Source organism: Harmonia axyridis, chromosome 7 (genome assembly GCF_914767665.1).
Source record: "Harmonia axyridis chromosome 7, icHarAxyr1.1, whole genome shotgun sequence".
NCBI lineage: Eukaryota > Metazoa > Arthropoda > Insecta > Coleoptera > Coccinellidae > Harmonia > Harmonia axyridis.
Genome location: NC_059507.1, coordinates 22,930,502 through 22,956,993, shown reverse-complemented (window position 1 = coordinate 22,956,993; position 26,492 = coordinate 22,930,502). Strand labels below are relative to the sequence as shown.

At 34.5% G+C, this 26,492-nt stretch overlaps 1 protein-coding gene across 5 annotated transcripts in view; it reads left to right on the top strand.

Annotated features, from left to right (window-relative positions):
* LOC123684807 (AF4/FMR2 family member lilli-like) overlaps window positions 1-26,492 on the top strand; it is a 209,664-nt gene that overhangs the window by 130,655 nt on the left and 52,517 nt on the right. Inside the window, exon 1 of one of the 5 annotated variants that reach the window (XM_045624259.1) lies at window positions 2,455-2,952. The exons of the other annotated variants lie outside the window; for them this stretch is intronic. Coding sequence (XP_045480215.1) covers window positions 2,915-2,952 — 38 coding nt within the window. The 5' untranslated portion in view covers window positions 2,455-2,914. Of the gene's footprint in view, window positions 1-2,454; window positions 2,953-26,492 lie in introns of those variants that run through there. 5 annotated transcript variants of the gene reach the window in all.

Genomic DNA, 26,492 nt, shown 5'->3' with positions numbered 1-26,492 from the left:
AATTCCTGCCATATTGAAAGGCTAGCCAGGACAACTATTGGAATAAACCTCTGGTGGGTTATAATTCTGTATCTGACAATGGATACAAACAAAGGGATTAATGTTGGATTCGAACGCACGAACCAAAAGCATAATGAAATATCTAATTGGCAAATAGGATATTGATTGAAACTTTTCATCTTCTTGGGGTTGTTCGTTAACAAAGAGAAGAATCATAATTACAATTTAGGTTAGGTTATATTGTATTCTCGATTATGTATCGACCTATTACAAAAACCGTGGAAATTAGAAATCGTATAGAAGTAGATAATTCTCTGTGGACTCATAATTGCAAACGTCAACGTCGCGTATGTCAAACTTTACGTCAACGTCTAATAAAGCCATTTTATATTACAGGAGTAGGTATAGCCATAGTATACTATGGTATAGCAAACTGATAGGGCGAAATTTATTCTTATTTTCATTAGTACTATCTATACCATATACTCCGAGACACACTGTATATTGTGTACTTAAAACCAAACAAAAGTTCGAAAAACTGTCGGAATACTCATATAATTGGCAAACAATTACAAATGACTAAACACTTGAATTTACAAAGAAGCACTTTAAACAAATTAATTGAGTTGAGAACATTTGGCCATCTTAGTAATGAAGAGGATATGGGCCTAACCTTTTAGTGATCTCTGAATGACCAATTCTTAATATTTTATTGACATAAATGCATTCCTACCTATCAATTTACCTCTTCTCATTATATTTGAGCGATTATGTTGAAATAGTATATTCTAAAACAAGTTGCAGAATGGGCTCCTATTCCAACACGAATGTGAAATTCGAAAACGAGCGACGAAGGAGCGAGTTTTGGAACGCATGAGTGTTGGAATTGCCTTCTGCAACGAGTATTAGACGATATTTTCTCTATTTCAGTCAAGTTTTGTGAAATATTGTCGAAATTCAATGCAAAATTTGGATTATATATCCTAGTGACTTTTGTATTGTATCTTGGCAGTTGGTAACTGTTACAAAAATTGACAGATTACGGAATTTAGATATGAATCGTACGTTTTGAATTTTGAAATAATTTACTATTACGCATTGAATTCGTGAATTATGTCTGACGAAATCGATTTAACACCACCAGAATTAAAAGAAATTGCGAATATTTTTGCAAATCATTTCACTATATCCAAATTATATTATATTGACGATTATTGACGTTTGTTCAAATTTGATAGGATTGGAAGTCAGTATAGACAACCACAAAACAAAAAATATAACTGAAAACGATGCTGTAATGAGTTCATTACAGCACTGTTTTTAGAACTGTAATGAACTCATTACGATACTGAAATAGAGAAATACATATACATATAGTATTCTGTTGCAGAGCTCTTAATTTGACAGTTGTACTGTATTATACTATTGAATTCAAGGAAAACTTTATTATTATCTAAATTCATTTGTTCGGTATCATTTTGAAAAACTTGAATGCAACGCAAAACTTTTTTGACACTCCTAACCATGTTAATGGATATGTATTTGAAACATCTCAAGGGAATCTGATTCTTTTAGTTAGCATCAGAAGTAAGTTTAGATATTTTGACAAACGGATACGTTAGGTGAACAGTACCTTGTGAATACATTTTATTGTCAAGATAAGATATACATACTATTTTCCTAAAATGTCCAACAAAATAATTATTGCTTGTAATATCCTCAACAACAACAAAACCGAAGTTATTTTAATTGAGAGAAGATAATTTTTTGCTCCAACTTCATAAATTACGTTCTCAAAATATATTTGTCTAGAATATACACACTAAAGTGGACATCTTGAAATCCATCTACGCAAACAATGAGGTTATATTATAGAGTCGATAAAACTAATAAACGACCAGAATATTATTCGCAATAATTCGTGTTTGAATTTCAGTGAAATGAGCAATAAAACTCCATAATAATATATCATAAATTCCAGTCATTCGTCCTGATAACGTCTGATTACGAAACTGTCGACCCAGTATTATCGAATGCAGAAGTGATACAAAACGTTGATCAATGTCTAATTGGACGATTCCTGATCGTAATCTAACTTCTCGATTACACACATCCTACACCCTATTCACAATCAGAGAAATATATACCGAATAATGTATATACACGGTGATCAATCAATAGTAACTCCGCGTGGTGGTTAAATACTTCAGGGGCGCCATCTCTAATCGGCTATAAAAACGTATAACGAAACGGTTTTTTCCGGTCGTCCCACAGGTGGCAGCTCATGTCTCGAATCCTAGCTCGAAGGATCATATCATTATCCGATCGCGATTGGTGGAAATCCCGCAACTCGATCCGTATGAGTTTTTCGTTCTAGTTTGTTCCATCCGCAAGCGTTCAATCGGTTTAATTGGGCATTTTAGACGAACATCGTGCCGGCGGATCGTTCAGAGTCGAGCGGAGAAACCTGCAATAGCGACAGTGGCGCCACTAGACATACGGTAACGTCCACTTTGAAGGGGAAGACGGCTGTAAAGTGAAATCTTCAATAAACCAAATATGTGCTTCTTGCGCCGATCTACAGTGCTGTATTACGCATTCTCGCGTATTTTGATCAAATGTCAGATTATATGTTTACAGTAATGGTGGTCGTATAACGATTCTGTGACTTATTTTATCGTTTTCCCAACAAGTGGTTGACCATTAGGTTTTGTTTGAGTGATGGTGGCACGATCCGATCGGGTTCAGTGAAATGGTCGGACAATCGTGGGTTTATATTCGATTAGATAAAGTTGAAAGTGGAAACATCTGATATTTAAATGAAGAAACCACCTCGACGTGGTGTACCATGACTTTAAGACCTCCGAATACGTGAGAAGACCTGTAAGCTCCACTTGATCCACAAAACTGTGATATGCCATTATCAAGATGTCTGGACACCAACTTGAATAGGTATGTCCAAAAGCTAGAAGTAGTTACAGGGGCAGTCGCATGACTAACACAATAACACGATCTTGCTGAGAGATTTCGGATAATCCGGATCGCTAATTCGTTAATTCAACGGGTAGAATAAACTAAATTGAGGTTAAGTCCAGTAATAGAAGCACAATGGAAAAATACTCGGATAACTCGAAATCCAATGGCAACTATTGCCCTGGCGAGAACATCTTCCGATAAATAGATTCTCGGGTAGTTCCTTTGTCCCAGTTTTTGTGTCGTTTGACTTGGTTCACGTTTCAATCTACACATTTTAGTGGAGCTTTCACTTTTAAAACAACTCCTCAATTACCGAGCTATTAAATGGCTCATTTGTATTAGTCCGCATTCTTTTTGCCACTTTTTTTTGGTTTACGTTCGATAATGCCGATTTTTTTTTCGTTATCTTCGATTATCTCAAGGACGTTTTCATTGATGTGTATTCGGTTAATTATTCGAATACATTTTCAGATGTATTTTCCTTTTATGTCCATATCTTGCGTTATCTTTGAACGAGATCTTGTTGCAAAATGATTTAATGACCTGACGACTGAATATTTCTATTTCACCTTTTACATCTAATCAAAATGGACCTAGGCGTCTCTTTTTTTTTAATAAGTCATACCTAATTATTGCAAATTGTACGTAGGTAAGGAATAACCATAAAACAGTTGGACTTATTTTCCCTAACGAGCACATTCTAAAAATCTCATCAACAAGAGATAAGATCTGTGATTGTGAACGTATAAACAGAAGTGAAAACTTAAAACAGCATCATCTTAATGTAAAACGGAGATATTTTGCCGGACAGATAGCAGTTACCACACTTTTTCTCTTGTCAACAGAGATAAGTAACCTTTGTTATTCGAAATGAGTATCTATCTATTCAAGTCTAATTGCAACAGATGCTGTAACATGCATCGAAACAAATTGTTACAAGATTATCAAGAAAGTGGAAATTTTTTCCACTACAACTCGTTTTAAATTGTGGAACTTTGTTAAGTGAGTACCAGGAATTGGTCAATGAAGCACAAAATAACTATTATTCGTCAAAATTCATTGTATTGCGTCTAAAATAGGCTGCTTCCATAATAATACACCTACGCCACGAATAATCCCAGCATCAAAACATTTTTTGAACGGGAATACAGTTCAGTATTCGCCACAAAATTGTTATTTCAGTTTTGGGAAGAGGAAATATTCGGCTGTTGAGTTTTTAGCCAAGAATTCCTGCTTTAACATAATGCAAAATCCATGAGTATGTATTCTCGTATTTTGAATTTATTATGTAGAAATTTCATTTCATATTTCCATTTGCGTTTGAAATTCAACATTTGTGAACCTACAAATCGTAAAACACCCTCGAGTTGAATTAACAAAATGGATTCCCAGACCCCAATAGGGTTTAGAGGACAGTGTCGAGATTGCCGAATAGTTAGGTATTTATAATACAAGTGCAGAAGGCATTGATATTCTTCCACGAGTTCAAAATTCAAAAACGAGCCACGAAGTGGCGAGTTTTGGAATGAACGAGTGGTAGAATAAGCCTTCTGTACGAGTATTATACATTATTTTCTCTAATTCATTGCATTTTCATTGAAATTAATGAAATATTTCCGTAAATATATTTTAGTGATTTTTGCATTGAAAAATGTTGGTTGGCAGAACTGATTTCTTTAAGGCAAATTGATGAATTGACAGATAAAGCCGTGGCGGAAAGTTCGGAGTACCAACATAGAATAATAAAATATAACCATGAAAACTGTGCGTTTCTGATATATTCTCGCACGATTTTGTTCTACAAGATGTGGAAGAATGAACGGGATAACCACAGAATTAGAGAAAAGACCTTTCGAGTAGGCTTTTTAAATGACCAATTACATCACATCTATCTACTGCATTGAATAACATACATATTTCTCACATTCCTGAATCGGATGCTAAAACCACATTCCTAGTTTTTTGAAAAGTTTAAGAACTGATATTATCCTCAACTTTCTTCCATACTCTCCAGAATCGTAAGGAGTCAAATTCACATTTGTATATGTGTCAAATTTGCGTATATAATAGCTTGGGCGATGCGTATTTTCAACAGAATATGACATTTTTTTAATATTATCTGACAATTGACATTTTAGTTAACCTATATTCTTTTAGCAGATCTAACTACCAACATAATGTGAATATTATTTACTGCATAAGGAACTCGTTTGTTTGTTATCGAAAAAAATATTATCAGTACGTAATTGCGATACTATTCTGTATTATACCTGCATCATAAGTTCAATAACAATGCTAGAAGTGAATTTTTTATCCAATTGTTGTTGACAAGCTAAATTGACAGTCGATATGACATGAACATTTCAAAACGTTTGTAAATCAAGAAGAACTCATTCGGAATTGGAAAGTTGGGTAATAACACTGATTTAAAAAGATTAATGCCAGAAAAATCCAGATGTATTCTGGTATAAAAATTGGATTTGTTTTTCGTTGCCCAACAACCTTTGAAGAGCATTGTTTTCTCTTACTTCATTGTGATACATTTACGACAAAAACTATAGATTCATCTGAATCGCTTGTCCAATGAGCAAAAAGCAGATATTACCAACATAAGAAGCCATAAACCAGAAGCCATCTTAAGAAAGGTCTAGAAAACACGTAAACACACCCCGATATATAAATTTCAATACGACCTTATCTGATGAAAACAAAAATAACGAGCTGTTAACTTTCAGTGTTGAAAAACAAACCGTTGAGCGATAAAAGCGACCGAATACAAAGTTGCGGAATTGATAAATAAAACACAAATCAACAAGTACACAACGGCAATATGGCCGTTTCGTATTGTCGGTTATATTGTGGTACCTACAGGAGTCCCAGGAGATAAGATTATTTTTGGACGTCGACAACGTGGTTAGTTCTTGGTATTCGGGCCTAACTCGAATCGAAACGTTCGTTATGTGGATGAGGCGCTCCGTCGAAATGTAAAATTCCAGTTTTGTCGCCAAGAATTGGTTGATTTGTATCAACAAAAAGGGAATTAATATGTATAACGGTTTTGAACATTTCGAGATATACCTGACGGAATAAATGAATACAAATACGCTTGATAAAATGGATATTAGAGCGGAGAGAATGTCAAAGGGGCAATCAACGGTAGTGTAAACAATAGAAACTAAATCATCGAGACGGTCGACACGTGATAAAGATGTTAAAAAAATTAAAATATTAAAAGAATAAGTACATTCAAAGAGAAATCAATGGATGTTTATGATATTGTAAAGAAGTGTTATTAACGATGAAAAACGATATCAGCCAAATGGCCGCCACGGTTACGGTTGCAGCTCCTTATCCTCTTGAAATTTTGAATATTCCATTACCAATTCGCACGCTGTATATATCGTCGATAACTTCACGAATTCTATCTTTAAGATCTTGAATCGATTGTAGAGCATTGTCCTAAAGAAAAAAGTCTTAAGATTGCGAATCGCAAGATTTCGGTGGCCAACTGTTAACATCGCCCCGAGAAATAACACAACCAGGAATCTTTTCTTGCAAAATTCCAATTGTTTCGTTGCTTGCACGTAGCGCCGTCCTGTTGAAAATAAACGTCTTCAGCATCAACATCTCTCAATTCCTGCAATGACAAATCATTAATCATAGGATAATTCTGGCAGAAATACGACGTTGCTACCGGCTTAAGTTCTTATGTTAAATCATAGTATACGGAAAGGATAGTAAGCCAGTGTAGTGCTTTTTTCGATTTTGTTGATGTTGAGCGCCATCTAGTTGTACTCACGTTTTACTCGAATTTTACTCTCAAAAATTGGTCCGTTAAGTGGAGCCCTCTGAAAAAATCGGTGTTATTTTGAAGAACTAAAATATTTGAAATAGAGTGGTCAGAAGATTTCTATATTTTGATATTTTTTCTGCTCTGTAATAAGCATTTACGCCAGTGGCGTGTATTTGTGATAACTAAATAATTACATAAAAATTGTTGGCAATGTCATGCGACCCCTTTTCAACCACGCCACTGAATGAATTATCGTATTATTTCTGCACCATCTATAGCTCATGATTCAGTGCCATCTATTATCGAGTTACTTCTCCAAATCCAACTACAGTAGCGACCCCTGGTGACTATTTCCTTGCCGTCAAACGGCGGTTGGCTTACTATCCTTTCCTTATACTATGGTTAAATGTAACCAAGGGCGTAAAAATGGGGGGGGGGTACTGGGCGTAATTACCCCCAACGGAAATTCTCATTGTAGTTGTACATCATTGGCATTTTCTTCAACCCTGCCTGCAATTAACTTGAACACTTCGAAACAAATCATTTGAAAGCTATTCTGCTGAATTTTTGGGTAACTCGCTCTTTCCATTAACTTATGCACACGAAATTTCAGTGATATCTCTGGGGCTTTAAAAAGACGAAATTTCACAAAAAATGTTCCATTCCATTTATTACAGATTCGTTATTCTATACTAAATATAATAATAATAATAGAAATTTATTCTCAAAACAACATCCAATATGTATAGAGAACACGTCAAAAACAAAAGAAAATTTTATTTTACTAGAATATTAAAACATTAACAAAAGAAGCAATGAACGTTTAGATCTAATCCATTGTGGAAATTGCAAAACAAGATTTGGAATTAACTGATACAATGGAGTTCTATAACCAAACGTATTGACATTTGACGCTGAAACTACGCGTGAGTATAGTGAACAGTTGCGCGAACATGACGAAAAAAAAATTCTAGAATCGTTCAACTCATTCAAATTACGAATTCTCGCTTATTTAGTGTAAAAATGGTTTCTCAAAGTAACGGTACTAATTTCACTTTATACAACCAATGAAATAGAAGTAACAACCAGATGATATAGTTTAAGTACCGTAGAGCTGACAGCAGGATTTTAAGCCCTGTTAATAGACAAAACGGCAGGTCTGTAACAGTCTATTTATAACCGCAATATAACTTGACACGGTATTCCCAGAAGTCATTTCTAAGACGACACAACAGATTGCCCAAACGATAACAAAGTAAAGCATCAAAGCATACCGTATGCCTTATAGGGATTGGAACAAAAATTTGGAAAATACCATGGGCAGGTCAGTACAGTTTACGACTTGAAAGTTTGAAGAATCTTAATCTTACAAGGAAGGACCCACGAAAAATAAATGTTGATAAGAGAGTTACTTCGAAATTTATCATCAACATGTCAGTAGAAGTCAGTATAATATTTTATAGATTATAGTACTTTGACAGTCGATGTCAAGTTGACGTCAATTTGACAGGATTATGCTGACCATCGATCATAAAACGGGATGGTATTACAGAAAAAATATTTTACATTCGAAAGAAGTTGAAAATTATAATTTTTATAAGTAATTCTGGAATTTCGACATTCAAAAGTAGCATGCGTCAGAATTTATTATAAATTTGTTATGTCAACTGAAAATAAACATTATGTAAATTTATTCTAGAATGCGATTGTAATTATTGGAGTCCATTTGGTATTAAATTTCTGATTATTACTTCACGTTCTTCATATTTTTGGAATCAATTGTGCTATCCTTACCAATGCTGAATTTCTGACAGGAAAATGTGTGGTAGGTATCTTATAATTCTCTCATAAAATGAATATACAAGGTGATTCAGTGTCAAGATTTCAGGGGCGTATTTTTCAGGTGGAAATGTAACATGTGTTCACAAACGCTTCGTTAAAGTTTCAAGATTTTTTAGTTTTTTCTTCATAGCTCTTTTTTAGTTTTTGATATATTAAGATCAAATTTGAAATATGGGTTGTGTTTTAGGGATTACATCATCCACTATGCCGATTGATTGTAACAAGCTACAAGAATATATTTTTTCAGGGCTCAAGCATTTTTTCGACCCATAAACTTTTTTATAGTACGGCACTGGTGGATTCTAACATATCGAATCAATTCTAAATTTTGATCATACAGTTCATTTCTCTTGTAAATTTTACGCATCTGCGATCGTTATCGAGAAAAGAGTGAAATCATTTTTTGCGATTCACTATATTTGATAAAAATTTTTAACTAAAGGTTTCTAACGATGAATACAAAAAACCCAACGTATTCGGTATGTGATCTAAATTACATGTTGCCTCAGATATTCTCTAAAAATAAGGAATCTAACGAACCTATATTTCAAATTTGATTTGATATCTCAAAAACTGAAAGAGCTATGAAGAAAAACAAAAAAAATCTTGAAATTTTAACGCTCTGTAGTTTGCGTTTATAGAAATTATATTGAAATCTTGATACTGAATTTTGAATCATCCTATATATTACTGAACTGATTGTCATCTTTGAAAAAGAATATTATAGGACGAAACTTATTTCACCCATATTACTGAATATTTTTTCGACGACAATACTTATTCCTTTTCAAACGATTTCATTGCTTATCGAACACAATCAACAACCATGAAAATTTCATGTCCATGCGCAACGGATATGTTTACACAGTCGTTATCAATAACATAATTTTTCAATTGGACCTTGAATATATCGCATGGAATTGTTTTTCGCAAAATCTTCGAATGGGACTCGAAGACGACGAAAAAGTCGATTTCATACACTTAATTGAATCGGTTAGCACATTCTGCAATGTAGGTATACGTCGTCAGGTTCAAGGAATTTAAAGAAATGTCCGTATATTGACTCGGGATTGTATCAATAGATCAAGGTGGCATTGTAACGTACGTTTTTGTGAAAACGATTAATTTGAATTGTGGAACTTGTTGCTTTATCGGTTACCTATTCTTTTTTGAAGGCCCTCGTTCGCCGAACAGAACGGTGAAGAATTGGACTGATCGAATGCACTATGTAACTCCTAGCAGCGGCGGACATATGCCTGAAATCATAGTTGAAAAATAAATGTCATGAAATCATCCACCAGATTATAATAATATAAAATTCATTCCAGCAATATTTCTGTCTTGTAGTTTTGTTTAAAGTTCTTATGCTCTTCAAAAAACGTCCGTTACCAACTCAGACCATAGAGTAATAAACATAGATAGTGCAAGTATACGCAATTTTTACATGTTCCCAACATGGTTAGATTACGTTGTCGGATTGTGATACATTTTCAAATCCACAATTTTACTATATCGTTATGGATGTATATTATATTGAATGAAATATATTATTTGGGTGATTCCCGATTAAATATGCAAATTTGAATATTTGGAATCCGATATTTTTCCTAATTGTCGAATTTATAATAAGCAGAATATTTATTATTTTCTGTATCTACCTGTTGAAATCCAAGGTTTGGCAACTTTTGCTCTACTAGTGTCATCGGTTGTCGTCGTTTGGCGCGCTTGAAGTTTGTTTTCTGAATTTCTGATATATTTAGGTATTTTTTTCAAAATTTTTTGAGTTAATACGAAACGTTGATTCACTATGGGACATAAGAAGTGCGTTTTTTTTGGTGAAACTCGCGAATTGAGTGAAATATCGTATAACTGATATGTTTTCATTTCCGCGCGCTTCATGTCAAATTTGATAGTTCATGTTGGGGACAAAATTTGCTTACTAAAAATGACATATGCTGCCTCTATCTATGTTTGTTACTCTGAGATCTAGACCGTATCACGCCTACGTGTAGCTCCCTTCTCTCGAAGCGATGTTGGAAATGGAATTGTTTACGTATTTAACAAATGGGATCTGATCTTCAGATATATCTACGATACCAAGACGCATCGTTGCCAATACCGCATATTGTACGCTGATAAGTTGCATAAACGGTTACCTCACATGACCTAGTCAACATTTCGACGTACCGGCTATGCGAGAGAGTGTCTTCTTATCTCTCGCGGATCCCGCCCTCCTACGTCCCGCTGCCGCCCATATCGCCGGTCGGTCGTTTCGTGAGGCGCATATCAGCATACTACTGACCGTATGATGATTGTCATGATGCGAACCAACAATGCCAATGACCTGTTGGGAAACTGTTTCCTTTCGAGAGCCACCCGGTAGGCGAGCGCGGACGAGGAGGGCCGCTTGGAGATGTTGGCACGGCCAGGAAACCGACGAGAGCCGCAGCGATTTCTGGAAAAAAAACGTCGTCTGTTTAGGATCTACACTGAAAAATTCAAGTCTCGCGATTGCCCTAATGGGTCGGTCACCCATCCAGATGTTGGTGTTGCTCGACGCTGTTTGACTTTTCTTTTCACCTGTTGACTCGTTTTATCAATCGCGCATAATTTCAGGTACTCTGAAAAATTCAAGTCCCTCTGTTGTCCTACTGGGCGGTCACCCATCCAGATGTTAATGTTGTTCGACGCTGTTTGGCTTTTGTTTTCATCCGTCGACTCGTCTTGTCAATATTTTCAGTTTCTCTGAAAAATTTAAGTCTATCGGTTGTCCTACTAGGACGGTCACCCATTCAGATATTGATGTTGTCCGACGCTGTTTGGCTTTTCTTTTCACCTGTCGACTAGTCTTATCAATCCCGCATAATTTCAGTTCCTCTGAAAAATTCAAGTATCTCGGTTGTCCTACTGGGACGGTCGCCCATCCAGATGTTGTTGTTGCCCGACGCTGTTTGGCTTTTCTTTTGACCTGTCGACTCGTCTTATCAATCGCGCATATTTTCAGGTACTCTGAAAAATTCAAGTATTTCGGTTGTCCTACTGGGACGGTCACCCATCCAGATGTTGGTGTTGTCCGACGCTGTTTGGCTTTTCTTTTCACCTGTCGACTCGTCTTATCAATCGCGCATATTTTCAGTGACTGAAAAATTCAAGTCTCTCGGTGGTCCTACTGGGACGGTCACCCATCCAGATGTTGATGTGGTGCGACGCTGTTTGGCTTTTGTTTTCACCTGTCGACTCGTCTTATCAATCGCGCATATTTTCAGTGACTGAAAAATTCAAGTCTCTCGGTGGTCCTACTGGGACGGTCACCCATCCAGATGTTGATGTGGTGCGACGCTGTTTGGCTTTTGTTTTCACCTGTCGACTCGTCTTATCAATCGCGCATATTTTCAGTGACTGAAAAATTCAAGTCTCTCGGTGGTCCTACTGGGACGGTCACCCATCCAGATGTTGATGTGGTCCGACGCTGTTTGGCTTTTGTTTTCACCTGTCGACTCGTCTTACCAATCGCGCATATTTTCAGGAAACGGTTTTAAATATTAAAAAATTATTGACACCACGGGTTCAGAAACTATAGTTGAGTCATTTCATTAATTTTGTTTACCAATGTTAATGTAAGGTTTCTTGGGAACGGAGCTTCAACAATATCTTATGAAAATCCATTATTTATTTATTTATTTATTCAAACGAAATCTTCCATTTTGCATTACAAGGAGATAAACCCAATCTACGCTAAAACAATTTCATAACAAATATAACCTAATGCAATTCATAAAAGTAAAAAGAAATAGTCTGTAACTAGATCAGTAAAATTATGCTTGATGATTGAGAAAAAAAATTGAAGAAAAATCAAACTTTAACACCTCTTATCTCGAAAACGAATCGTTTGCGAGCCCATGTTTATAGTACATTTTTTTCTAAAATGTTCCGAGGAATCTGTCATTTCCCTTTGTACCTCCAGTTAAGGAACACCCGTTATACTAATCTAATAGCATGATTATCATTAAAGAGAATTAATATTTCTTTTGAAATTCAACATTCTGGTAGCCTTTCCCACTAAGAACTGGAACTGTTTCATGGAGTCGAATTTTCGATAACATTTCAAAATTGCTTCATCCCTTGGAATAGATAAATTGTACGGTTTGTTTCAATGTAGGATATTCTATTATTTTATATTTTTCGATATTATATTCAATCTGGTTGGAACGACCCCAGAACATTTCAATCTTCTTATAAGAGATCACAATCCTGGGTGTTTATTGTAATGAGTAAATGAAGAAAAAAGGAAAATGTTAATTAATTTTAAAGACATGTTTGTCCAACCAGTTCGTCATAACTTGAGATAACGTTCTGGGAAATATATATAGACGGACCCATTGTATATGAATTGACATTTAAATGCGGAACTGAAAGCAATAATCATATGAAACGAGAATCGGTTGAATTAAATATGATGTAGACTACCGGTAGCTATGTTTGATGAATAATTGAATATTCCGAGCGGATGTTAAATTGATCGAATGGAGAAAGCAATCCCATTACTTTTGAAGTTTTCTTTGGCGCGAGTGAGAATCGTTTCCAAATCAAAAACTCTAACAAATAATGTTTTTATTTAATTCCCGCCGTAAAGTAATAAACATATGTCTCCCACATGGTTAGATTACGTTGTCGGATTGTGATATATTTTCAAATAGTCAATTTTACTATATCGTTATATGAATGTTTATTATGTTGAATGAAATATATTTATTCAGTGATTCCCGATTAAATATGCAAATTTGAATATTTCGAATACGATATTTTTCCTAATTGTCGAATTATTAATAAGCAGAATATTTATTATTTTCTGTATTTACCCGATGAAATCAAAGGTTTGCCAACCTTTGCTCTCCTAGTGTCATCGTTTGTTTCAAGTTGTTTGGCGCGCTTGAAGTTTGTGTTCTGAATTTCTGAGATTGTTAGTTGTTCAGTTCAATATATTTCGAGTTAATATGAACCGTTGGTTCACAATGAGAAATGAGTCTTTGTGGAGAAACTCGCGAGTTGAGTGAAATATCGTATCACTGATATGTTTTCATTTCCGCGCGCTTCATGTCAAATTTGATAATTCATGTTGTGGACAAAATTTACTCACTGAAAATGACATATGCTCCCTCTGTCTTTGTTAATTACTCTGAGATCTAAACCTTCCCGAAAGTTTTCAAAAATGTATGTGCTGGTTGCGAAATGGCGGATGTGCCGGGTTAGATTTGAAGGTGTTTTTTTTTTAGTTTACTTTAACCTTGAATGGAACTATGTACTATGCAAAAATTATTTAATATGTTTCATGTTATATAAGTTGGAATACTTCTTGAAGTAATAAATAATGTATCATTTATTCATTAATAGAAAACCTTATGATAATGAATTAATAATTATTTATGCAACAAGTGAATGCTCGACGTGGAAAGCAACACGTCCATTACAATTGAACGTATTCAAACAACGTTTAGCATCATTTTATCTACATAAAAATTTGATTGTACTAATTTCAGAATAATCATTTTATTATGAAGGTATTTAATACTCTATTTTTGATTAATTGCATTTTCTACTACTTTGATAATCCAATATTCGAGTTTCGTGTATTGACGATGATGCTTGTCATAAATCGATGAAAATCATTGTCGTCTTGAACGAGTTACGCTTCCAACTGCTGGATCATTATTTTGACGATTATTTTTCCACGCAGAATCCAACGCAATCATGATGATTTCATTTACGATTGTCATGATCACAAAACACTAAAAAATGACAAATCAGAGCAAAAAAGATCCTGTTTCCTCATATAGTTTTCTGCACAAATACGAAAAAACTATATATTATTTCATGAGGAGAAGTGTCACTTTTCATGGCGGGTCAGGAAAAGTCACTTCTCTTCCAAATAAAATGTATTTTTTCGGCAACCGTCCGGGAAGTGCTCACTTCTCGGACGCTTCTTCTCTGAGAAACTAGCATTTCCCGGCCTAGTCCGGAAAGTACGTACTTCCCGGACTAGGCCGGAAAAGAATCATAGAATCCATAGCAACCGAGATAACGGCTGACAGTTCATATGAAATTAGTTGTCAAAAATTTGCATGTTTTTTTATCGCAATCGCAATAAAATATGGAAAGCAGCAGCGATAGTGTTATTTTACATGGTTGCCGAAAAAATATTGTAGGCAACTCGCCCGAAAATGGTTTTTTTGGACTCACAGACTTCCAGGACTCGCTTACGCTCGTCCTGGAATTTTGTCTATTCGTCCAAAAAAAACCCTATTTTCCGGACTTGTTACGTAAATTACTATTTTGTCAAACGTTTTGAAATTCATAAAAATCTGGAGATTCAACACATAAAATTTATATTAATGATTGTTATAATTTTAATGATCAATGGAAAATTTGCCTAATTATAGTTTTCATGCTGAATTCATTTTTTGACAGACGTGAAGTATAATAGTTGAAAGTTTTCATTGCTAGGCAACACTTTTTCCTCCGGCGGACGGAAAAGTAATTCATCGTTGACATAGCAGCACTTTTACCACCGGCGCGGCGAAGGAAAAGTAGAATTTTTAGATGATCTTGTCAGTCAAAATATAACGTTGTCATTGTACGTTTGAAAAAAAAATTTTAACTAGCAGCAAAAAAGTAGATTGACTCCCGCGGCTAATAGTTCGCTACGCTCGGCTAGGAATTCAGCTAAATCTACTTTGCTGCAGAGTTGAACATATAGTTTTTCCCCTGATTGTTTTTAATGATATATGTAGAATATTGTATTTGTAAGTTATTACAATTCTCACAATCTTTCTATTTTTCCTGTAGTGATAAATTGAGACAGAATTTGATAGAAATGGCAATTGTTGGCAATTTTTGTTTGCTATGGTAAGGTAAATGCATGTCCATAATAATTTTAGTTTGACAACTTATATTTATCTGACAGTTTATTGGAAAAATATAGAATATATTCATATTATGAAGAGTGATAGCGACTTAGAAGTACTTACTCCTCCAGAAATGAGGAAGGTGGCAAAAAATATGGATTGTCAGAAAATCTCGAATGTTTTATTCCCATTGAGTAGGGAATCAAGGCTTGGATTGATTTTCAAGCTACTTGACTTGAGCTTGACTTGATTTTAAGTGGAGCTCAAGTCAAGTAGTAGTTTTTTAATCTCAAGTTAAGTATTTATTTATCAATTACTTGAATTATATCAAGCTACTGGATTTTTAGGAGGAACCTCGCAAAAAACACTTTCATTTATTAAATTTATTGTATAAAAAAACCGAAAATATCAACTTTTTCGAAATAGAACCATAAATTAAATCACTATAAAATATAACAAAATGAAAAAAAATTGAAAAATTTTTGTTTCCTAATATTGAAAAACCTCCAGGCTTCGTTTGATTTCATTTTTTCCATCCAGGATCTAATAGGTACACATGAGGATTCCCATAGATTTGTCGCCTAACATATTGCGGGTTTTTGTAACTGTAAGAGCAGCACTGGAAAATTGTCTTTCGAGAGGAGCTGAAGATGCTGGCGTTGATAAAAAATCCTTGGCCATTTTGGGTTTGGATAGATATTTTTGAAACTACCAAAATCTACCAATAGATTCCATAGAAATGTGCGAAAACTAGTAATAAAGTCACACTGGCGAATGCTTCAGTCTCTCGGCGCTCGCGGAATCAATCCCCTTATTAAGTCCAAGTGCGCACGAGATTGCAGAAATATATTCCGTGCGACGCGTGCATACCAAGCTGAAACAATATCAAGTAGCTTTTGATATCAAGTCAAGTAATAAATATCTAAAATCAATCGTAATAACAATATTAAACTTAATTTAGCACTCGGCTATTGAAAACAATATAAATGTAATCCACTAACTTAATTAAAATCTTTCACAAGCTCAATTTTGAAGTCAAGTAGGTTAAAATGCGAAGCTACTTAGCTTGATGAATCTCTACCATTGACAATAATCACTTTGCTGCTTAGGCAGGAAAAGTAATACTGTGCTGATTGTCTGCAAAATAAATATTTGCTGTCAATCGTAGAAAAAATTAATTTTTGCTCTTAATCGGAGAAAATCATTTTTTCCCATTTCGACTCCCACTTCCCAGTATCTCAGGTTTTCGGTCCACATCTCATAGGACTTTTTCTTCTCAAAATCGCGGCGCCAAATCATCGAAACCGCATATCTAGAGATGAGCGATATTTCACGAACTGTGATTTAATCACTGATATCAGACTGTCACAGGTAGTCACGGTTCCGAAAAACGAATACAGAGCGTGACGGGATCACTGTTTGAACATTTCACATATATTTTCAGGGTTTATCAACGTCCGTGCAATCGTAAATTATGAAGCCAGCCTGCCAGCCTGATGTTTTTATTGCTTCGGAACCTTTGTCGGCAGTTACTACTGATGCACTCTAGCCACATAAGTTCCGTGCGGACGATTGTTTTCGAAAGCCGGACAATTAACAGAACGTCCAAGCAGGCTAACTAATAAAAAAACTCAAATGATTCTCTTCCTCAATTGTAATTGTCGTTGGTGGAGAATGAATAAGAATAATTGTATTTTTCTCTCGAAAAATTCATCAAATATAGTTGGGAAATTCGATTATTTAGGGACTGTTTTAACTACCCATTTCTGAGTTTTTTGTTGTGAAATTTTTAATTTTTCTCTCATTTTTTGCTACAGTATTAGCCCCTTAACTATTTCGATATATACAATTATAAAATGAGTTTATTTTGTTTGGAGGTTGATTACTCATCATTATTATTAAATAAATAAACGTCTGAATATATGCATATGGCTAATTATTTATTATTCGATGTCCTAAAAATCATACCTTTTCATTTAGAGATTTCACAATTCTTTGATTAGCTCAGAAATTAATAGAAAATATCAGATATATTTAGGAAATTTAATTATTCAATAACTGGTTTTACTATATTTTGTACATTTCTGATTGTTACTTTTTCTGTTTTTCTCTTATTTTATTGATGCAGTATCAGCCATTCAATATTATCAATATATATTCACATGTGAATTATTGTATTTGTAGGTATTATTTATTTTTCGATGTCCAAAATTATTCATATCCATATTCCACAAATGTTACCTCTAAAGAATTAACAGAAAGACAAAAGAGCTGAGGTTTGGGTGATTCATACAAATAATAATAACAAGCACGGTCCGTGCTCAGCGTTGTGAAACGTGAACGTTCCTGTTCCTTTATGATATCAGTGAAATTAAAGCGTGATCACCGTTTAGGTATCGGATTCGGTTAGCGAACGTTCCGTACAGCACTGGTAGTGGGGTGACCCCACTCCCAGTGCTGCGGAACGGGGAACGGACTCTTACCGAATACGATACCTAAACGGTGATCACCGTCACGCTTTAATTTCACTGATATCATAAAGGAACAGGAACGTTTCACAACGTGATCTAGAAATCACGGTATCGCTCATCTCTACGCATATCCATATCCCTAACTACACTTGTACAGTACAACTTCGATAGTTGGGACAGTCGCTAACCCGGACACTCCAGTATTCCGGACACTGCTGTGATTCGGGCATTTTAAAATTTTTGCCTCTGAAATCCGGGCGCGAAAATATTCATTATGCAAATCAATAGCATTTTCCTTTCTATACATGCAAAAAACGGTAACATGTCGGTTGGAAACAGCACGGCGACAGCATCTTTCATTGCACTTGGTTTTTGGACGCAATGGCTCCAGTCAAACGATCACATAAGACACACTCACAGAAAAGTCTAAAATATTAGATTGCCTTGATATAGGAAAAATTACACGTCAAATTGCGACATATACAGTGGTCGATATAAAGAAAAACAAGGATAAAATAAGGATCTTTACTGCAAAATCGTTTCAAGGAACAGATATGCAGAAGCTGTCAAAGCATTTTTACTAGCTATCAGGAGGACTGAGGAGAATAATCTTCCCCTTGAAGATTTAATTGCTTTTGAAAAGGCTTAAAGATAAGGCAACTGATATAGATGCATCCAAAAAGGTCCAAACTTAAATTGATATGTATTTTTCAAAAAAGTGGAAGATATTTCATTTTGCCTACATACATTACATAATATGTATACATTATTTTAATTACATGTACATATTTACATAACGTGTTACATGTACTTAGGAGTTTTTTCTGTTTTGTTTTATTTTAATAGAAAATAATTTTTTTTTGTGACTTGATTAATAAACCTTATTTTGATCATTTATAAGTTGCTTTATGTCATAAATTAAAATCACTCCAGTAATCCGGACGCCTCAATAATCCCGGCAGGTTCCGGAACGATATCTGCCCGGACTACTGAAGTTATACTTTTTATTTACACAAACGGATATAGTCGTCGAAAACAGAAAACGCTCAATGGCGCTCTGCGGGATCCGAAACCGGGGAAAACCTTCGTTTTGTGGGCCAAGGTTTCGTCGGCCAGATCGGCGAATTGCAACCGCGTTGTCGTCGTTCGGATCGTCACGGCCGATCGACCTCGCGAGAAATCCGGACGCGCGCCGAACGTATGCAGAGAGACGAGATGATCGTTAAAACTTTGACGGATACGCCGCGGCGTTATGCACCCCCTCTGCAGCAGCGGCGACACGTGTGTGTGTCGTTCGTATATATATATTCGAACGTTTATCCCGTTTCCTCGCTTCCGGCAGTTTCGCGTGCTGTATACACGGGATCGATTCGATCCCTTTGCGAATCGGGGTTTGAGTTTGTCCAGTTTGTCGAGTTTAGGTTCAATAATTATAATAATAATAATTTTTCTCTAATTCTGTGGTTATTCCGTTCATTCTTCCACATCTTGTAGAACAAAATCGTGCGACAATATATCAGAAACGCACAGTTTTCATGATTATATTTTATTATTCTATGTTGGTACTCCGAACTTTCCGCCACGGCTTTATCTGTCAATTCATCAATTTGCCTTAAAGAAATCAGTTCTGCCAACCAACATTTTTCAATGCAAAAATCACTAAATTATATTTATGGAAATATTTCATTAATTTCAATGAAAATGCAATGAATTAGAGAAAATAATGTATAATACTCGTACAGAAGGCTCATTCTTCCACGAGTTCAAAATTCAAAAACGAGCCACGAAGTGGCGAGTTTTGGAATGAACGAGTGGTAGAATGAGCCTTCTGTACGAGTGCCTTCTGCACTTATATTATAAATAACTATATTTAATCCCTTAAGACACTACATGGACAGGTCACAATAAGAAAACTAAACAACTAAGGAGTCACATAAATATTCATTTACAGAATAGGAACCTTTTTTAAGAGGAGGTTCTTGATTTTTTTTTTTTTTGAACAATTTCAAATTTAAAGATTTCACAGATGGTGGCAAATTATTGTATAACTTAATACTTCGGTACAATGGAGAGCATTCAAATTTATGGGTCCTATGTTTAGGTAATAGAAAAATTTGCGTATTTCTAGTTTCATAATTATGATGACTTGATGATTTCATCCATTTGTCTTCATTTTCCTTTGCGTATAGCAAGCATTTGAAAATGTAAATCGAGGGTAGGGTTAAGATTCCATTCCCAATAAAGACTGGCTTACAAGATGCTAACATATTGAGGTTGAATATTGTACGTAATACTCGTTTCTGAGCTACAAAAACTCTGGAGAAGTCAATGCTACTTCCCCAGGGCCCAGAGCAAAATGATATAAGACAGATGGCTATATACCAGGCTGTAGTCTACACTCATTACAGAGGACCTAGGTAAAACCATAGTATACTATACTTACTTACTATACTCCTTATACTATGGTAAAACATTCCCAATTCTAGCGCTTTCAAAAACTGAACTGTTTAATCCTTTACATTTATTATAATCATAATTATATAATTATAATTATAATTTTAAAATCTTGAGTTTGATGAATTTGAGTTCAGTTTTTACGAAAAAAATTGTTTCTGCAGAAATATTGAAAAAAAGTGACTCCTCGTCGACACCATTTTTTTTTTTTGAGAATTCCATTAACTCATGAGCTATTGAGTTTATACCGAAATTATGGCACATTACCGAAATTGTCATCACACAAGCTATCTAATGATGTTATAATATACTGGGTATACCATTTCAAATAAGACAGTAGTAGTCTGTTTCCGCTATAACCGGAAGTTGTTGAGATCTGAAAATATTTTAGCGAAAAAGATCATTGTCTCAAACCCCACCATCATGCAAATTTTCAGCATCTGATTTTTACATCCAGATGACACAGCGTACGATCGAAGAATGATTACTTATCACACCACAAGATACAAAGGCCGGTAGGGCATGCAAAGTTCCAGTATTGCCTCGAAAACTAATTGAGATTACAAACATGTGTTCCACTGGAAACATTTGACATTCAACAATAACTAGTTTCGAATGCTAAATCATGCGAATTTTCCATATGCTGAATGCTAAACATCGGCTTCCAAAGCGAAGTTAGTATTGTCTTTGTTTTTGCGAAATTAATAAGAGAATTTTGGTTTTATTGGTTGGGCCACCACGTGTTGTTTATTATAAAAGTGGCTCAGTAAATGTTAACGAAGGCAGAGGAGTGGAACACCTTTATGTTGTTTTCTAGATTCAATGATGATATAGAAAGGTGACCAGCAAACTGGGCCGAATTGCCGCCTCTCAAATAGAGGTGCCTGAAACGGTTGCTTAACTGTTTTACCCCTAACGCCGGCTCTGTAAAAACTAATCATTATTTTGTGCTGAAAATTTGTATGTTGGGATTTGAGACAATGATCGTTCTCCCTAAAATATTTTCACTTATCTACAACTTCCGGTTATACCGGAAATAGACCACTACTTCTTTATTTCAAATGGCTCACCTAGTATATTGTTTCATCATTAGATAGCTTTTTCGTTGGCAATTTCGGCAGTATGCAATACCTTGGGAAAAAACTCAACAGATCAATGGGATTCTTATGAAAATAATGGTGGCGAAGGGAACTCCCATTTTTCATTACATATTTCTGCAAAAAATGTTCTTTTCGAAAAAACCCTCATCATTTTCGATTCTGCACATACGTAGTATTATGTACTCACAGTTTGAGCGAAAACTCACGATTTTCAAATTAGAACCTATATTTTTTTAATAATTCAGTCGATTCTACGTACAAAAATAGTAGAGGTTACTTAAGCAAACCTCATACCTAAAATGAATTTGAGAGTTATTGAGAAAGAAATTTAAATTAGGAAAAACCGCAATTTCTAAATGTTGAAAATTGTATTGGTTTAAAGATTTCTAAACAATCCCAACGAAAAATGAGTTATAATTCAAGAAATGCAAAATTCAGTTATCCAAACATCGAATTTTAGTTTCTTCCCTTGTTTTCCAAAAGTCACAGACTACTCCACACAGTTACAAATTGCGGTTTTTCCTCATTCAAAGTTCTTCCTCGATTACCCTTAGAGTATTAATTTCAGGTATAGGGTTTGCTTAGGTAACCCCAATTATTTTATTCCTTTTACACAAAAAATCGGATAAAGAACTGTCGGCTCCAAATTGCCCTATCAGAGGGATAGCTATGCACTTGAAACAAATTTGTCGCTCAAAAATCGAAAAGAATGTTTAACCAAACCCCCTAGATGTTGATTCAACACCCTGTGAAGGTTGTCACAAGTTTGTACTGACTATCCAACAGCAACTGAACAATTAAAAATCGACATTGAAGGTACTCTTATTGAAAATTAATGTGAAAAAGTGATGAAAAATTGGTTGACAGAATGTACGGAGAAGATGTGATGTTATTTTCCATAATGTTTTCGTTTAAAAAAAAGTCTGAATAATTTATGTTTTGTTTTTATTTTTAAATGATATAATCCCTATTGGAGGACTCTTCATAAAATAACCATTTCAAATTTCGTGTTGATAGCGTTTCAGAGCCATAGAAAATTGATGCAGAAACCTAATAATTCAGTGACTGACCCGACCGAGTTCATCCCAACACAAACCATAAAAAATTCAAGCAAAACATCGTAGAAAATACCCAATATTTCCGTAACAATAGATCAGACCGAGTTGATACTTAATTTGCATACGTATGAATATGAAATAATCTCTCGAATTATGGGATCTTAGTATGTCTTCCAAATTCCTTATTTAGATGAATAAACTAATTCTGAAATTCTTAGAGGATATGAAGAGTTGATACTGATATTTTCCAGTATTTTTAGTTGAAAGAACAAGGATTACTACGGTCGAATGATCAAAAATAAATCTGATTGAACTAAAACAATATTTATTTTTGCATAGTTCCAATGGAAATCCTGTATCATTTTGAGCATTCGTAATCAATAGTATGACGAGTATGCTAGTCTAACACTTGGTTTGAACAATAGAAATCAAATTGTTCAAAATCCATTCGAACTCTAGTGATTAGTTTTTTTTTTTTTCTATACGCCCTTTTTTCTAGAACTAATGAACAAGAAAGTATAGATAAAACACAACTAGTGGAACTAAGAAATATTAGGCCAATATTTTGATTATATGTTCTAGACCGGAAGTGTGCCTATGCAACTTCCCGTAGTACCAAAGTGTCGTTATCAAGGATGTATACCTACACACATACATAGTTCATTTCTCTGCGACCTTCATTACTTATATTGAATGACGTACGTCTTCTGTAAGTTTCAAGGTGAATTTAATTTTTTTATTTTAATTCCGCCGAAAATATTCGCTGAATCCAATTAATTCAAATAAAAGAAAACTACAAAAAATGTATTCGATGTTCTGTGGATTCTACCTTCAGATTTGTAGGTTATTACGCACGAAGTCCAACCAAGAATATGTATACAAATTTTCTGCTTGAGATGAGATATTCAGATGAAATATTCGGAAATTCTTACTCAGAAACTATCATTATCCTGAAAAACGACTTTTTAATCTTCAGACTTAAAAATGCATTGACTTCTTCAGCTAGAAGGACCATAGACAGGCCAACGATGATATCAAGTTCTTTAAAAGCACTTGAACGTGTGTTTCATACTTTTTTTTCATTACACCTGAGCCATAACTACAATAGCAGTACTGGAATAGTTATTTATAATACAAGTGCAGAAGGCATTGATATTCTTCCACGAGTTCAAAATTCAAAAACGAGCCACGAAGTGGCGAGTTTTGGAATGAACGAGTGGTAGAATGAGCCTTCTGTACGAGTATTATACATTATTTTCTCTAATTCATTGCATTTTCATTGAAATTAATGAAATATTTCCATAAATATAATTTAGTGATTGTTGCATTGAAAAATGTTGGTTGGCAGAACTGATTTCTTTGAGGCAAATTGATGAATTGACAGATAAAGCCGTGGCGGAAAGTTCGGAGTACCAACATAGAATAATAAAATATAACCATGAAAACTGTGCGTTTCTGATATATTCTCGCACGATTTTGTTCTACAAGATGTGGAAGAATGAACGGAATAACCACAGAATTAGAGAAATTGATTTTATATCAGGATAATGTTTTTTCAATTGTTGACAAGCTTATAGCTGACATTTCATAAGATTGATAATTTCGAAATTGTTACAAATTTTGAAGTTGGTACCAATAATTCATATTAAAGAGAATATGAAAAACTTATGTAGGAAGAATCAGTAAGAACACATTTTTTCGAATAAAACGTAGTTTCATCAATACACGAAACTCGTTTTAATTCATTTTTCAAACAGTGATATGGCACTGGTGGTGCCATCTATGCTCCACGACCGGTAGTAACACGACATGTTAGTAACCTCGCCGATATCAAAGAAAAGCGGTAACAATAATCATGAAATATTAACAAAAGATTTGCCGATATTAGCGGGACCTTCATCACAGGATGATAACAGCACTATCGGTTGGTGATGCGAATAGTGTATAGGTCAAGTATCAATTGATAAAACTTGTTAATCTGCAGTCTAACACGCTTCCATCCTGGATTTTCGCCAACCTAATATTCTTCAAATTTAGAGACAAATCGATCTGACCTTGCGAACCCTTTCTTATCAAACTCGACCTTGTGTTTCGCCAATTCGGAGAAAAACGAATGTAGCAAGATTTTCCGACTGATTTTCATTTTGCTGCTCGATTTGAATATCCAGTTTATGAATTTTAAAGTTACCTGATGAATTCAATTTAATGATATTAATTTCTGTGAAAGTAATAATCATTTAAATACAAAAATGTAGTTTCTTTATGCCGAAATTATTTATTATCAGATAAAATTATTTCAGAGACAGAAACATATTCAAGTTTAAAACACTCCATCCTTAATCTTAGCGATTAAATCACTATAAATAAAATAGGAATCTAATCATAAGATATTCGAAGAAAATAAGAATATTCTCAAAATCAACCTAGATAACAATATTTTCTCGAAATGATAGATACGGTCAGCGAATAATTCATTTCAAACGGTTTACCAATAGTGATAATAAAATTAAAAAAACATATGAAGTATTCAGTGAGACACATTTTTTTTGAAAATACAGTATGGAATATAGGTAACATCATTCACTATTTCTCTGTACTGTATTTTGTCAACGTAATTTTTCATTCCTTTTTCCACATAAATTTGGCTGCATTTTATCAATAGTTGATTTTTAATATGGTCAGTTGGTGTTGGATTATCAGCATAGACTTGTGACTTAACATATCCCCAAAGAAATAAATTAAAAGATGTTAAATCACATGACCTTGAAGGATAATTAACAGAACCATTTCTTAGGATAATTTCATCACCAAATTTTGTTTTCAAGGAATCGATTGGTAAGGTGGCTATATGACAAGAAAAAATGTATTGAACATTGTTATTGATGAAATAATAGATGTAATGGTGTCTCAACAGTTTCGTGTGGATTTTCATCTCTCCAAATTCTGCAGTTCTGTTTTCACCTAAAATGAGCTTCATCACTAAATATAATTTTTCAATAAAATTGTTCAAGTTGAAGAATTTAACAATTTTTAAAAGTGTTTCTATCCAATATTAAATAACATAACCTACTGAACAAAATGACATCAAAAATGTTAAAAAATAATACACAGTGTTGCCATTATGAACAGTTTAAAATTAATCATTTTTATTGGGAAACCCCTTGCTTTTGTATGAATACGAATGCTCACTCTAAAAATCAAATATGATACTTCTAAAATGTTTTCTTGTCACCTTTGATGAAGACCTTATGCACTTCTATTGTTGTACCCACCATTCTTCTTGCCCAAAGAATACCAGGTGGTGGTGAGGCTTTAACAAATCACCTGCTTTTGGTACGACACTGTACTCGTCTGAAGCTATTGGTGTACCATTACCCTCATAAACCATGGAAATGTTTACTAGTAAAAGATAAATAAATCTTGAATACTGCAGATGATTCTGAATGAGATGATGCACGAGCTGCAGCCTCTTCGACTTATCAATTTTATATTCGAGGTTTTGAATGAATAATAAAACAACAATCAATTCGTCTCGAAGTGGTTGAATAGTTATTTATAATACAAGTGCAGAAGGCATTGATATTCTTCCACGAGTTCAAAATTCAAAAACGAGCCACGAAGTGGCGAGTTTTGGAATGAACGAGTGGTAGAATGAGCCTTCTGTACGAGTATTATACATTATTTTCTCTAATTCATTGCATTTTCATTGAAATTAATGAAATATTTCCATAAATATATTTTAGTGATTTTTGTATTGAAAAATGTTGGTTGGCAGAACTGATTTCTTTAAGGCAAATTGATGAATTGACAGATAAAGCCGTGGCGGAAAGTTCGGAGTACCAACATAGAATAATAAAATATAACCATGAAAACTGTGCGTTTCTGATATATTCTCG